Raw genomic sequence first — 13,326 nt, forward strand, 5'->3', positions numbered from 1 at the left:
CAAAGGCTCCTTGTTGCTTTTGTTGATGTATTTTTGTTCCTCCCTGAACAAAAAGCTGTGGTTTTTGAAGGGGTCCAAGGCTGGAAGGGGCAAGGTTGCTTGTAGAAAGGGGGAGCTGGGCTTTCAGGATCTCTGGTCTATTCTGGTCCTGGCTCTGCCTCTGGAATGCGGCGGAGGGCAGGAGCGGAGTGGGGCTGTGCCCTGCAAGCTGTCCCTGTCACCAGTGTGTCTGTAGCAGGGGCCTCGCAGCTTCTCAGCATCCTCCCTGTCCTTCTAGTCCTTCTGAACAAGAAGGTGACTCAGAGGTCCTTAGGGCAAACCTCAGAGAGGCAGAGGACCCTTCTGCATCCATGTGGGTCATTATCTACACTCTTGAGACACTTGGCTTTAGAAAAGTTTTAGGGAGTAGGTGGCTTCTGATTGCCTGCCTTCTGACCCCCAGAGGGTCTCTCATAATGACCAAGCGTGGGAAACTGGTTGGGGTTGAAAGATAAAGTTCTTTGTTCGCCATGCACCCTGCCAAGTGCCTCTTTCCCCAGAGCTCTGAGAGCTAGCCGTGTGGACTGGGGTCCATCTGAGAGAGATATCAGCCTGCCTTTAGATGGCCGGGCACTTCGGGGGAGGGGGAGTGCACTGGGCGAGGTCTTTGTACTTGACACTGAGCTTCAGTTTCTTTATCTGTAAAATGGGCACAATGAGAATGCCTGCCTTTCCTAACCCAAAGCCTTGTGGCAGATTTCAAGGGAGAGTGGGCACAGGATACCACAGGGCACACACCAAATCAAGGCACTTGATGTGCCCGTAAATTCTCCCAGAGGCCTCAGCTGCTGCAGCCGCGCTGCCTGATTGCCCTGCGGGTCCCTGTTCTTTCCCTCATGGCTGCTAGATCCCTTCCCCTGCCCCCCCCCCTGCCCCCCCCCGCCCCCCCCCCCGCCAGGCTTCCCGTCCTAGTGGACTTGGACCGTCTCCATGCCTCTCTCTTCCCCAGAGCAGCTAATGCTGCAGTCAGAGGTGGGGAGGGGCGTCAGTGGAGGGCCCACTGCCTGGGGTAATGAACAAGGGGCTGGGTGCAGCCGGGCCCACGGAAGGCACAAAGAACAGCTCTGCTCTGCACCCAGCTTCAGGTAGGGTTGGGACACCCAGTTCTTCCCACCGTGCCTCCCGCGCCCGTTACCTCACCGTGGCCCAGGCTGTTGGTGGGTTGGGGTCCCAGCTGGGGTGGTAACCCCTGGGCGGCCTCTGCGCCCTGCACTGGCTTTCACACACATCCATTCATCCCGACTGGGATCTGAGGGTAATGGGTGGGGAGAGCTTCAGCCTGAGGACAGAGAGGGAGGGAAAAGGTAGAATTCCCAGCAGTGGTCTCTGGAAGGTCAGATCAGTTGCAGCCCTTCTTGGAAGGCAGTCGTGTGGGTGAGGGAAGGGCACAGCACCCACGTTTGTGCGTCCTCCCCCCTGAAACACACCCGAGGCACCTGTCTTCCTCACTGACACTGTCTGCAAGGATCCTGCATTCACAGCCTCCTGGTTTTGCCCTCGTGGGCTCCTCGGCAGCTGAGGACAGCCTGGCTGTCTGCGCCTCTCCCCCCACCCCCACAGACTCTGTGTCTGCCCTGCTCTGCTGCTCTCCAGCCTGGAGCTGAGGATGGGGTTGCTATGGGAACCTGCAGCGCAGTGAGCAGGGGAAGGGAAAAGGCACGGCTGGCTCGCCAGGGCCTGGGGCTGTGGGGAGGGGACAGGTTGGACCCAGCAAGAGGAAGAGATAACTGCCTGCCTTCCTCTGGTCCAGGGTTGGGGTCCAGGAGGCGGGCTAAGAGATTGGAGGTTCTGGAGGGCCTCTTGAGTCTAGTTAATCTGATGCAGGATTAAAATCTCCCCTCCCCCCCTTCCCGCTAGATTAAGCTGCATGAATATCTAGGCTGGTCTCCCCTTCCGTTCTGACGGATTGGTGTTTTGGCCATGGGGGGGGGCTGAGATCTGGGGGTCATGGTGGCTCCAAGGAGAAGGTGAAACACCTCACAGTTCCATCCAGAAGCACTCGCTGCATATTGGGGAGGGGTCTCCCGATACCGTTCTGGTGCAGTGGTGGAGACGGGGACCGGCTGGCCCCCGTGTCTCGGAGCCGTGCATCGCTGTGGAGGGCCCGTGTCTGCATCCCGCGGGTGTGGACACTGTAGGAGCCTCGGAACTGCACGTCAGCTGCCCGCGTCGGGCTGTCCTTGGGCCACCGGAACTGGCACTCCATTTTAACCTCGTACATTCAGGCAAATGGGAAAAGCCCAGGTTTGCAGACTGGCTGCGGAGCGCGTGTGTTTGCCGAGCCTGCCCGCCACCCTTCCCCACCAAATGCTAAGCAGCACCATCTCGGAACGGGCCAGAGCTGCCCAGAAGGTCTTCCCCTCGGTCCACCTGCTTCAGGACCTCACCTCCCTCCTCTGCCACCGATGCTCTCCTCACCACCGCCCCCCCCACCCCGTGACACCTTGGGAAGGGCTCTGATTTGGTGGGAGGGCCATCTCTGAAGCCTTCCCTCCCAGGACCTCGGGGCCAGCCAGTTCTGCTAGAGATCCTAACTTGGATCCCTCCTGCCGTTCTCTTTCTAATCTCCAGAAGCAGACTTCCAGTGGACCCTCCCTTTTTCTGGAGCTGCTGAGGAATTTTGAACGGAGCACCTCAGCTGTGGGTGGCCCTGGCCTCCTGCAGCTGGCCCAAGCCTGGGGCCTGGACCCGTAGCCTTAGCCCTACATTCATTCCCAGGCCATTTCTGTTGCCAGCTGTAGGCACCTGTGTTTACTTTTCCTCTCCCTCTGCTGGGGGAGCTGAGGGCCCCAGCCGAGCCCACCTGGGAGGCAGGACCCAGGTGGGGCAGTGGAGGCTGGGGGAGGGGCACAGCTGGAATCGCCTAGGTCCAGGACAGTGGAACCAGCCCAGGAGGAAAAAGGATTTGCTAAAGTCACCCAGTGAGTCAGCGGCAGGGCCAGAGCCCAGCACTGTGTCCACTGTAGTCACCCCTCCCCTCACCCTGGTTTAGTTCTGCAAACCCCAGTCCTACTCTTCACAAGTGGTGGCTGCGGGGGAAGTCACGTGTTCACAGGTAGCTCTGGCTCAGGGTGGTGCCCGCAAGAACCTCCCAGCTTTGGTGAGCGCACAGTAGGAGGGCAGCTCATTTCAGGCTCTAGGGCATGTCGGCCAGGCCAGCTGGGATGGAACATGCCTGGAAGGCGGCGCTCCATCTCTTACCTGAGGACGGCCTGTGACTCGGGGATCTGCAGGTGGTCACGGTTGTGGTGAGGTGTGGTCACCCGGGGCTGCAAATGGCCAGACCTCAGCTCCTGCTCAGAGAGGCCACTCGCCAGCCCCTGAAATATTTGGAGCCCATGTGGACCCGCAACCATTTCACATTCCCGCACATTCCCACAAACCAGTGACTCAGGGCTTCCTCTCCTTTAGCTGGTTTGCTGGGGGCCTTTGGGATGACCCAGTGGGACATAGGAGACTGGAGTTCTTGTCTTGGCCCAGCTTCAGTGCCTGGTGGGACATTCGTTTATCCATCACACATTTGTTGAACACCAGGTTCTGTTCTGAGGAGTTTGGGATAAATCAATGGACAAAAGAGACCAGAAAATACCTCACCTCATGGAGAAGTAGAGAGGATAAGAAACCAATGTGATAAATGAGTTAATTATGAAATCAGCTAAGTGCTAAGTGTCTGGCACCACAACACCGTTTCCTCCTCTGAGAAATGAGGGGACACAACCACATGATCGTGGCGGTCCCTGTGGGCCTCGCTCTGAGGGCTGCCCTGGCTCCTGCTACCTCCAGTCCGGCCCCCTTTCTGGGGAGCAGCCTCCTGGTCTGCCCTGTGTCTGGAGATGGGAGGGTTTGGTTCAGGATGCTGGGCCCTGGGGAGATTGGGTACAAATTTATATGCCACCATTTACTGGCCCTGTGACTTGGCCACAGTGTTTAACCTGTCTGAGCCTCAGTTCTCCCTTCTGTCAAAGCAGGAAAATAGGGTGTTTGTGGGGATTTGATGAACTAAGACGCTGGGCAAACATCAACCTTTTGTTAAAGTGTTATCTGTCACTTGAGGGCCTCAAGCTGATTTTCTGACGTCAAGCTGATCTCTCACCTACTTCCAGTTAAGTTAGACCTTGTTAGCCCTTGGAAACACTACTCTGGATGTGTGCATTTTCTCTCTCACCACCTCCTCCAGGAAGCCCCCCCAGATATGCATGTCCCATTCCCCTTCACTACTTTTTTTTTAAGTTGTTATTTTAGTCACCCGATGCTCATCACGACAAATGCACTTCTTAGTCCCCATCAGCTTTCCCCCTCAGCCCCATAACCCTCAGTTTGTTCTCTAGAGTTAAGAGTCTGTTTCTTGGTTTCTCTCTCTCTCTCTTTTTTTCCCTTTGCTCGTCTGTTTTGTTTCCATTCCCCTTTACTTTTATCTCCACATCCCTCCTGCCCTTCCTCTGCTTGGTTGGTCTCTGTTTCTGCCTTTAGCTGAACACTTTGTTCTGGCCCTTGCCCATTTTCTTTTTTTTTAAATTTTTTTGTTTTTTTTGTTTTTAAAGATTTTATTTATTTGAGAGAGAGAGAGAGAGAGAAACAGCATGAGAGGGGAGAGGGTCAGAGGGAGAAGCAGGCTCCCCGCTGAGCCGGGAGCCCGATGTGGGACTCGATCCCAGGACTCCGGGATCATGACCTGAGCCAAAGGCAGTCACTTAACCGACTGAGCCACCCAGGCGCCCTTATTTTGTATTTTTTTTAAAGATTTTATTTATTTGACAGAGAGACACAGTGAAAGGGAACACAAGCAGGGGGAGTGGGAGAGGGAGAAGCAGGTTCCCCGCTGAGCAAGGAACCTGATACGGGACTCGATCCCAGGACCCCGGGATCATGACCTGAGCCGAAGGCAGTCGCTTGACCCACTGAGCCACCCAGGCGCCCGGCCCTTGCCCGTTTTCTTTCTCCCCAGGCTGGCAGGGCTATCCCGGGTGGCCCAGGCCTCTCCACACCCCCCATCCCCCACCCCGCACGCTAGATTCTAAGGCATGGATTATTTCCAAACAAGGGTCATCTGAAACCCTCAAGACACTGTCCCCAGGGCCTCCCGTCGGCTCAGGACGGCTCTCCGGCTCTCCGTGGCAGGCCAGCCCCTCAGGCCTCATGTGTCTTCCTAGCTTGGCCCTGGCCAAGCCTGAGACACGGTTGCCTCCTCTCAGCCAAGGCTGGTGCACATCGTGGCCCTGCTGCTGGGCAGGGCAGGGGCTGCCCACGGGTAAGAGGGAGTTTCCAGGAGAGTCCGGCCTGTGAGAAGCCCAAAGATTCCCGCCCCTTCCCCAGAATGACCTCCGCCCTTCTTTCTGTCCTGCAGACACTACCCCAAGCAGTCCTTCACCATGGTGGCTGACACCCCGGAAAACCTCCGCCTCAAGCAACAGAGCGAGCTCCAGAGTCAGGTGAGGGGGCGGGGTGGGCCCTGTGGCCTGGCAGGGAGGGAGGGCTGTTGTAACCCCTGGATTTGGCAAGGGCTCCTTCCCCCTTCCCCCTGTGGTTACTCAGCGAGGCCACGGTCCTGAAATCCTGGCACTTCCCTGTCTCCCTGCCCCCACCCCTGCGCCTGGTTACTTCATATTTCCTGACTTTGTCAAAGGAGTGGAGGAAGTGGGTTCGAGAGGTATCTCTGCTCCAGGAATCTCTTGTGGGGCCTCTAAAGCCTGCCTCCTCCAGGAAGCCGTTCCTTTCTCCCTCCTCTCCACTCCCACCCCACCCTCAAAGGAGGGGACTCACCTCCCCCAGGCTCAGGCCAGTCTGAGGTCAATCCACCCTTTATGGCCATGTCTCCGAAGCTCCTCCGCTCCGCAGAGGGCAGGCTGCGAAGGGGGCCTCGCCCTGGGGGCCTGTCCGACTTGTCTCCTTGGGCCTGATTTTTCTGGAGCACTTGCTTTGTGGGGAGTGGTGCATGCCACTGTAGTGGGGAGGAGATGGGTTCCTGCCCCAGGCACGACTCAGTCTTTAGGGGACAGCGAGGAATAAGCAAAGAATCCAGAGCCCTGAGCCCCAAACAGATCACTGTGCCTGGAGATCTGGGAGGGCTTCTGGGACCAGCCTGGCCTAGACTGGGGGCGCTGGGATAGGGTGGGGCGGGGCTTCTGCAAAGACCCCTTGAGGGACTTAGCCGAGTGGGCAGGGTGCCCAGGGCTGGGGAAAATGTTGCAGAGGACCCCCCTCGGGCCACAGACGGGGATCTCTCCTGATCCCTCTGGAGTGGGGTTCCTGCTGTCTGACGTTAACATGACCTCTCTGGGTCCCTGTCTCCCAGGAGGTCCTGTGAAGGAGAACCAGCCCTGTGCTCTCTAGTGTCCTCTCATTGACTTCTGGCAGCCGTGAGGGTGTTGTTTCTCCCATGGTACAGATGAGGAAACAGGCCCAGAGACACAGGGGACTTGCTAAGATCATATGGGGCAGTAGTAGGGGCAGGAACACTATTAACTGCTCTCACCTTGAGCGCCTAATGCCCTGGGCATCTAAGTGCCCTCACTTCACAAGCCTGTGTAGTTGGCAGGATCACCCCCACTCTAGGGAAGAGGGAAGGAATGCCCCCAACTTGGAAGGCCGGTTTGTCTAATTCTGAGACTTGTGTTCTTTTCAGAGTTCCACCCAGCTCCCTCAGGAGAACTTACCTCTGCCTTTATAATAAACACGGTAGTTCCTGGTGCTGGTGAGAACTTTTATAGCTTAGCAAGCGCTCTTAGTTACTTTTACCTCATTCATCCTTGACCCCGCCCTGGGGGCCATCAGATGAGGGAACTGAGGCTTTGCCTGTTGACACGCACAGTGAATGAAGTTTCAGGGTCTGGACTCTGGTTTTTCCACTCCCAAGTACAGTGACCTTGACCGTGTACAGTCCCGGTGAGGTGTGAGGTGCAGGCCTCCTGCGTGCCCCACAGCAGCCGGGAGCAAGTAGGGGAAGCTGGTTTTTCCCTCGGCGGCAGCTTACAGCTGCTAGGCTGGATGCTGACCCTGCTGGGCGTGAAACCCACAGTTTGCGGGGAGCCGGTATGGATACCAGACCTCTGCCCCCTGAGGGAGGCAGTGGTCCAGCTGGCAGGGAGAGGGGCTGAGGCAGCCCTGGGGCCTGGGCCTGGTCTGCACGGGGAAGATATTGGCCAGACCCTAGCCAGCTGATGACTTTCCCGGGACCCCCCCATCCTGGAGAGGGCCCCCTGGGGCCAGAGGTGGAGGGGGCTTCGAGGGGCATGCAGGCCACAGCATCCAGGGTGACCTGTACTCACCCCACAGCTTGAGAGGGGCAGTCAGAACCCCAAGTGGTGGGGGCCCAATCAGGGGGACCCAGAAGAAGAGGTGTAGGGAGGAGACGTCAGGTGCAGCTCCCCGAGGTGCGAGAGTGTGTGCACACACTCAGGCAGAGCCAGGGGCAGACACACACACACACACACACACACACACAGAGCCCTACTCTCAGGAGGAGAAATTCAAACCCTGTTAATTCCCTTAGCTTTTGTCAGTCCCATAAAAGCGGGGTTGTAGCCCTTTTTGCCCCTGGAACCAGATCCCTGAGGGGCGGGGTCTGGAGGAGGAAGCCGCCGGGCTCAGGCTCCCGAGGTCCCTCTGCCCCACCTCGGCTCGGCTCTGCTCGCTACTCCCCTCCCCGGAGCCTGGCCTGCTGCTCGCCTCCCAGCCCCCGGGCCCCTGTCTCTCAGGCAGGCTGAGGAAGTGATGAGGATGGCAGTCATCCTCCATGAGGTCCTCACCGAGGGCCAGGCCCTGACCTCACAGAATCCTTGCACCACCTGATGAAGGAGAGATTTTTTTTTTTTTTAATTTTTATTATGTTAGTCACCATACAATACATCATTGGTTTTTGATGTGATGATCCACGATCCATTGTTTTCGTATAACACCCAGTGCTCCATGCAGTACGTGCCCTCCTTAATACCCATCACTGGGCTAACCACTCCCCCCTCCCCTCTAAAACCCTGTTTGTTTCTCAGAGTGAAGGAGAGATTTTTTAATCCCCATTGTACAGAGGGGGACACAGGTTTAGAGAGGCCATGCCACTTGCCCAGAGCCCAGTGACAGAGGCAGATTTCAAGCCCTTTGCTCTTGCCAGTTGCGGCCGGCAGCCAGCCGTAAGCTCTCACCCACGGGATGCACGGTTACCAATGAGGGGTGGGGGGGAGAGTGTGAGTGTGTGTGTGTGTGTGTGTGTGTGTGTTGGAATGCAGATTCCTAGGCCCCACCCAGGGGGTTTCTGGTTGTCAATTCTGGGCAGTGCCCAGGAATCTGCATTTTTTTAAAAAGAATTTTCTTTATTTAATAGAGAAAGAGACAGCGAGAGAGGGAACACAAGTGGGAGAGGGAGAAGCAGGCTTCCCGCTGAGCAGGGAGCCCGATGCGGGGCTCGATCCCAGCACCCTGGGATCATGACCTGAGCTGAAGGCAGTCACTTAAGCGACTGAGCCACCCAGGCGCCCCAGGAATCTGCATTTTGACTCCCCTGGTGATTCTCGTGAGCCTTTTGGACTTACTTTGCAAGACTTAGAGCCAGGCTTGGGGGGCAGGCAAGAAGCTGGGTGGAACTGACCTGAGCTCACCTTGCTTCTGCTCTGGGGCGGGGGGGGGGGGGGGACGTCAGGGGGTCAGGGCTCTGCTGCACTAAGGATACCGCTCTAACCTGAGTCTGGCTCCTGGGGCCTGGCAGCTGGGGTAGGCAGAGGGTGGAGGCCAGGGCCCTGCCTTCTTTGCAAGCCTGGGTCTGTCTTCCTTCTCCCTCGCCCCCAGCTCTGTGGTCTGAGCCTGGCCGCTTTCCTCTCATAGCTTTTTTCCTCCCCGGTAAAATGGGGACAGCACAGCCCCATTGCCTGGAGGTTGGGGGCTGGGCTGATGTGCTGAGGTTTGGAAGGGCTGAGTGGGCCTGGCCGGGGGTGGGGACAGGTTCTGGTTCCTGTGGCTGCTGTGGGGGCAGGGCCGGCTAGAGCAGCCTGTGGCTGGCGAGAAGGGAAGTGGGAGCCCCTGCCTCCGGTGCCCCACCCCCCCCCAGGGTGTCGCTTGGTCTCTTGCCAGGGCCCCTTCCTGGCCTGCATGTGTGTGTCTCAGCCCTCCTCAGTCTCTGGAAGCTGCCAGTGCTGGTTTAACTTTATTTGCTTTCCTGTGTCTAGATTGGTTCCCAAAGTGGTACTTTGGGTGTCTGGGACACCTGGAGCCTGCAGGGGAGGTAACCACAGAACTGACCAGAAATGACCCTCTGGGTGGTCCTGCCCAGGCCTGGCTGAGGCAGGGAACGGAGGCTGGGGCCCAGCTGCACCCCCTCCCCAAGGCAGCTCTCCCTCCCCCAGCCCCAGGCTGAGTAGAGGCAACATCTTTGGGGGGGGGCGGCGCTGAGCGCTGGGGAGTGTCTGTGTGGCCCCCGGAACCGAGGCAGAAGTACAAGGAGAATGCCTCTCTCGTTCTTTCCCCCATTGTCAGACCCCGTGGCGCTGTACAGTCCCAGGCACAGGACAGTGTGGTCTGTCCCCAGCACTGCAGGGAGCACATGGTGTCACTCTGACCTAAGCTGGCTGCAGGTCAGATCCTGGGTCTGCCACACTAGCCGTGTGACCTGGGGTAAGATATTTCACCTTCCTGAGCCTCAGTGCCTTCATCTGTAAAATGGGGATTACCTTTCTCCAAAGGTGGTTGTGAGGATATAGCGTCTATTACGTGGTATATATAACATTATATATTACAGCGGATATAGAGAATATTAGTATATATAGGCATTTAGAACGGTTCCTGGTGTAGAGTCAGCACTCAGTAAATGTTCACTATTAACTATTCTCTTGGAAAGGAGAGGAAATGGAGCTTGGGCACAGTGAAGCTGGGGAATAAACACAGTGACCTTTTGATGATTGCTTCCAGCGCTGACCTTTCTCATTCGCTGTCCTTCCCATCTGTGTCTGTCTAATTTTCAAGCTGATTTCTTTTTTGTTAGAAGGGGGCAAGTTACATAGTATGTGGGCAAGCACATAGTAGGCACATAGTAAGTGGAAATGGTTGGGACTATGTTTTTTTTCAAAAAACTGTTTTTGTTTTGTTTCATACTGGTTTATTTAGGAGAAAAAAATTTTTTTTCAAGTCATGATCTTTCCTCTTTATGTTAGGTCAGCAGAGCAGTGACTTTCTAAATTGTGCTGTCTGTTTGATATTTTGTGTCTATTCAGTTCATTCATCATTCATGCAACAAACACTTGTACCTATTTTGTTGGGATAAGTAATGAACAAGATAGACCCAGGGAGCTGGGTAGCGTTTGTTGGGTGGGAGGAGCCTCGGGCATCAGACCTGGCCCTGCCTCAGCAATTGTCAGGATGGGCGGCCCAGGCAGCTCCCAGGCATGGAGTCATCTGCCCCTACCAACAACCTTGAATGACCTTGGGTGGGTCCCTTCCCTCAGAGACCCCCCCCCCACCACCACATCCTGCTGAGCCATCCCAGATGTGGGCAAACACTCCTGCTTGGGTGACCAGAGAACCCTGAGGGAGGGGCTCTAGGCAGGGCCCTCCCCACCCTCCTGGCTCTCTACCTTTCACCTCTGCCACCCACTCCAGCACCAAAAGGCCTCTCAGAGAATCTCCCTCACCTTGATTCTTCAGTTAAGGCCTGCAGGTATTTAAAAGTGGTCACAAACTCCAGAGCTGGGTGGGTTTTTAGAGATCAGCTGGCCAGCGGCCCCCCCCCCCCCCGCCCCTGCTCAGGGGATCCAGAGAGGGGGACTGACTTGCCTAGTGACATACAGCAGTGAAGTGCTGAGCCCAGACCTCCCTCCATCCCTCCTCTGTCCCCGGTCCACCCCAGCACCGCCCTATCTGGCTGCCTGTGTGCCGGGAGTGAAATGCATTCTCCTTCCCCAGCAGGGAGAGGCAGTTCCTGAGCCTGGGAACTAGCTGATGTCATTGTAGTGTCGCCATGGCAATTACTCCCCTGGATTAGGGGCCTGACCCTAGCAAGGCCAGGAAGTGGAGGAAGGAGTGGGGGTCTGGCACTGGTTCAGCACTTCAATGTTGACAAAGCACTTCCACACTTGCCCTTAGCAGCAGGTGCGAAGCCCTGCCCTGCTTCAGGATGCTCGGGGATACATTTTGCTGTGTTCGAGCCACTGTCTAGTTTGCGCCACTGACTGGAATGGGTGGTACTCTCCCCATTTTACAGATTGGAAATGGAGGCTTGAGAGGTGAAGTCATTTGCCCAAGATCACTTGGCAAGTGGAAGACCGAGCACGTGTTAGGACCAGCTCCCTCGGACTCTTTGCCCATGCTTGGTGATGGGAAGCCCCCTCCCCGTATTTTAACTGATTCCCATGACAGCCCTTTTACAGATGGGGAAATCGAGGCCAGAGGCCTTGGATTTGGGGCTCCGCATCCTCTCCCTGATGCCCCTTTCCCGAAGGGTCTCCCTGCCCCCGGCATTAAAGGTCACCACGCTGTTCCAAGGCTTTCTGGAAGAGCTGATGCTGGGGGCAGTTCTGGGCCCTTGGGGTGGGTCAGTCCTTGTATTTCCTGCATTAACTTCCAGTCTTTTGGGAAATAGCACATCCAGGCCTTTGTTTTCAGTCTGGATCAGAACAAAGGAGCCTCTTTTAAAAAATAAATAAATAAACAAAGGAGCTTCTGAAACCTTTTAGGATCTAGAACCCCATGGGTGGGTAAGCTGGGCTCCAGAGGGTGAACAAGGACCTCTGACCCCTGGGCGATGTGCAGAGGAACTGACAGGCGTGGCCACGGATGCATATGCGGGTGTTGTCGGTCAGGTCAGGGTGCAGCTCAGCCCCGTGGCCAGGTGACTCCTGACAGCCGCCTGGGCATCCCGTCCTGGAAACTCCCAAGGCCCAGGGCCTCGTGTCCTGGGCTGACCTGCTTCTCGGGGAGTGCAGCCCCCCTGGAGGAACTCCAGGCAGCTGGTGGGGCTGGAACAGCTGGCTGGCTGCTGGGCGGCTGGGGGGGAGGTGAAGTCTCTGGAAACCAGGGAACAGTTCTCTATCCCATGGGCGTTTCTAGCCTCCATCCTGTTCTTTAAAACCCCCAAGGGAGAATAAGATATTTTTCATATTTCAATTCCATTAGCGTTCGGGAAGTCCTTTCTTAGGTCTGACTTGAGTCCCTCTGGTGCTTGAGTGTCTGCGAATTTCTCAGGAGAGGAGGGCAGTGGTGGAGTGTAGGGTTCTTCCCTGGATCTTGGAGCCCTGTTCCGAAGTCCTGTCTGTACCCCCACCAACGTCATCCCCTCCCGAGGCACTGACCTTAGAAGCGGGCCTGGCAGGCTCCGGGAAGCCACTGGGCCTGTCAAAGGCTCATTGATGGAGCCCTTCCGAGTGGCTGTCTCACCAACGTACTTTCTGGAAGCTAGCTTTGTGCCTTGGCACAGCCTTCACTCAGCTGGGCGCTTAAAGACTCCTCCGGGTTCTCGGTGGGTCAGGCCACATCCTGGCAAGGGTGAGGGCTGGGGCAGCCTTTGGAGCTCTGGAAAGAACCTTCTTCCTATAGCTTTCACGCAGGATAGGCCAGCAGTGAAGGGTCAGGAGTCAGGCAGATGAGAGTTTGCACCCTGGTGGCTCTGGACATTTATTGCCAAGCTGTGTGACCTTGGCAGGGGGCTCTGCCTCTCTCTGGCTCAGTTTCTTTATCTGCAGAATGGAGCTAATAATAGAATACAGTAAGACTTAAGTGAGATAATTCATGTAAAGCACTCGGCACTCAGAATGCACTGAATACGTCTTTGTGGGTTATTGTTAGTAGTCAAACACTTTTTGGCTAAGGCTCCTGCTTTGAGTTCGGGGGTGGGCGGTGGATGTCACTGCAGGGGGATTTCTGGTCAGGGTCTCCCTCCTGGCTGGTGGTTGTACTGGAGGTGGCCGCAGTCTGGGGCCCCCTCTGCCGTCCCTGTCTTTTTTTTTTTTTTAAATATTTTATTTATTTATTTGAGAGAGAGACTGAGATAGAGAGAGCATGAGAGGGGGGAGGGTCAGAGGGAGAAGCAGACTCCCTGCTGAGCAGGGAGCCCGATGTGGGACTCGATCCCAGGACTCCAGGATCATGACCTGAGCCGAAGGCAGTCGCTTAACCAACTGAGCCACCCAGGTGCCCCTGCCGTCCCTGTCTTGATGCTAACCCCTCTTTCCCACTTCATCCTCCAGGTGCGCTACAAGGAGGAGTTTGAGAAGAACAAGGGCAAGGGCTTCAGCGTGGTGGCAGACACACCCGAACTCCAGAGAATCAAGAAGACCCAGGACCAGATCAGTAACGTAAGCTCCCCTGCCCACA

At 56.4% G+C, this 13,326-nt stretch overlaps 1 protein-coding gene across 1 annotated transcript in view; it reads left to right on the forward strand.

Annotated features, from left to right (window-relative positions):
* Positions 1-13,326, forward strand: part of LASP1 (LIM and SH3 protein 1) — a 38,950-nt gene that overhangs the window by 11,634 nt on the left and 13,990 nt on the right. The window contains exons 3-4 of the mRNA XM_021704168.2: positions 5,384-5,468; positions 13,200-13,307. Of these exons, the coding sequence (XP_021559843.1) occupies positions 5,384-5,468; positions 13,200-13,307 (193 nt within the window). The remainder of the gene's footprint in view (positions 1-5,383; positions 5,469-13,199; positions 13,308-13,326) is intronic.

Source organism: Neomonachus schauinslandi, chromosome 15 (assembly GCF_002201575.2).
Source record: "Neomonachus schauinslandi chromosome 15, ASM220157v2, whole genome shotgun sequence".
Classification (NCBI taxonomy): domain Eukaryota; kingdom Metazoa; phylum Chordata; class Mammalia; order Carnivora; family Phocidae; genus Neomonachus; species Neomonachus schauinslandi.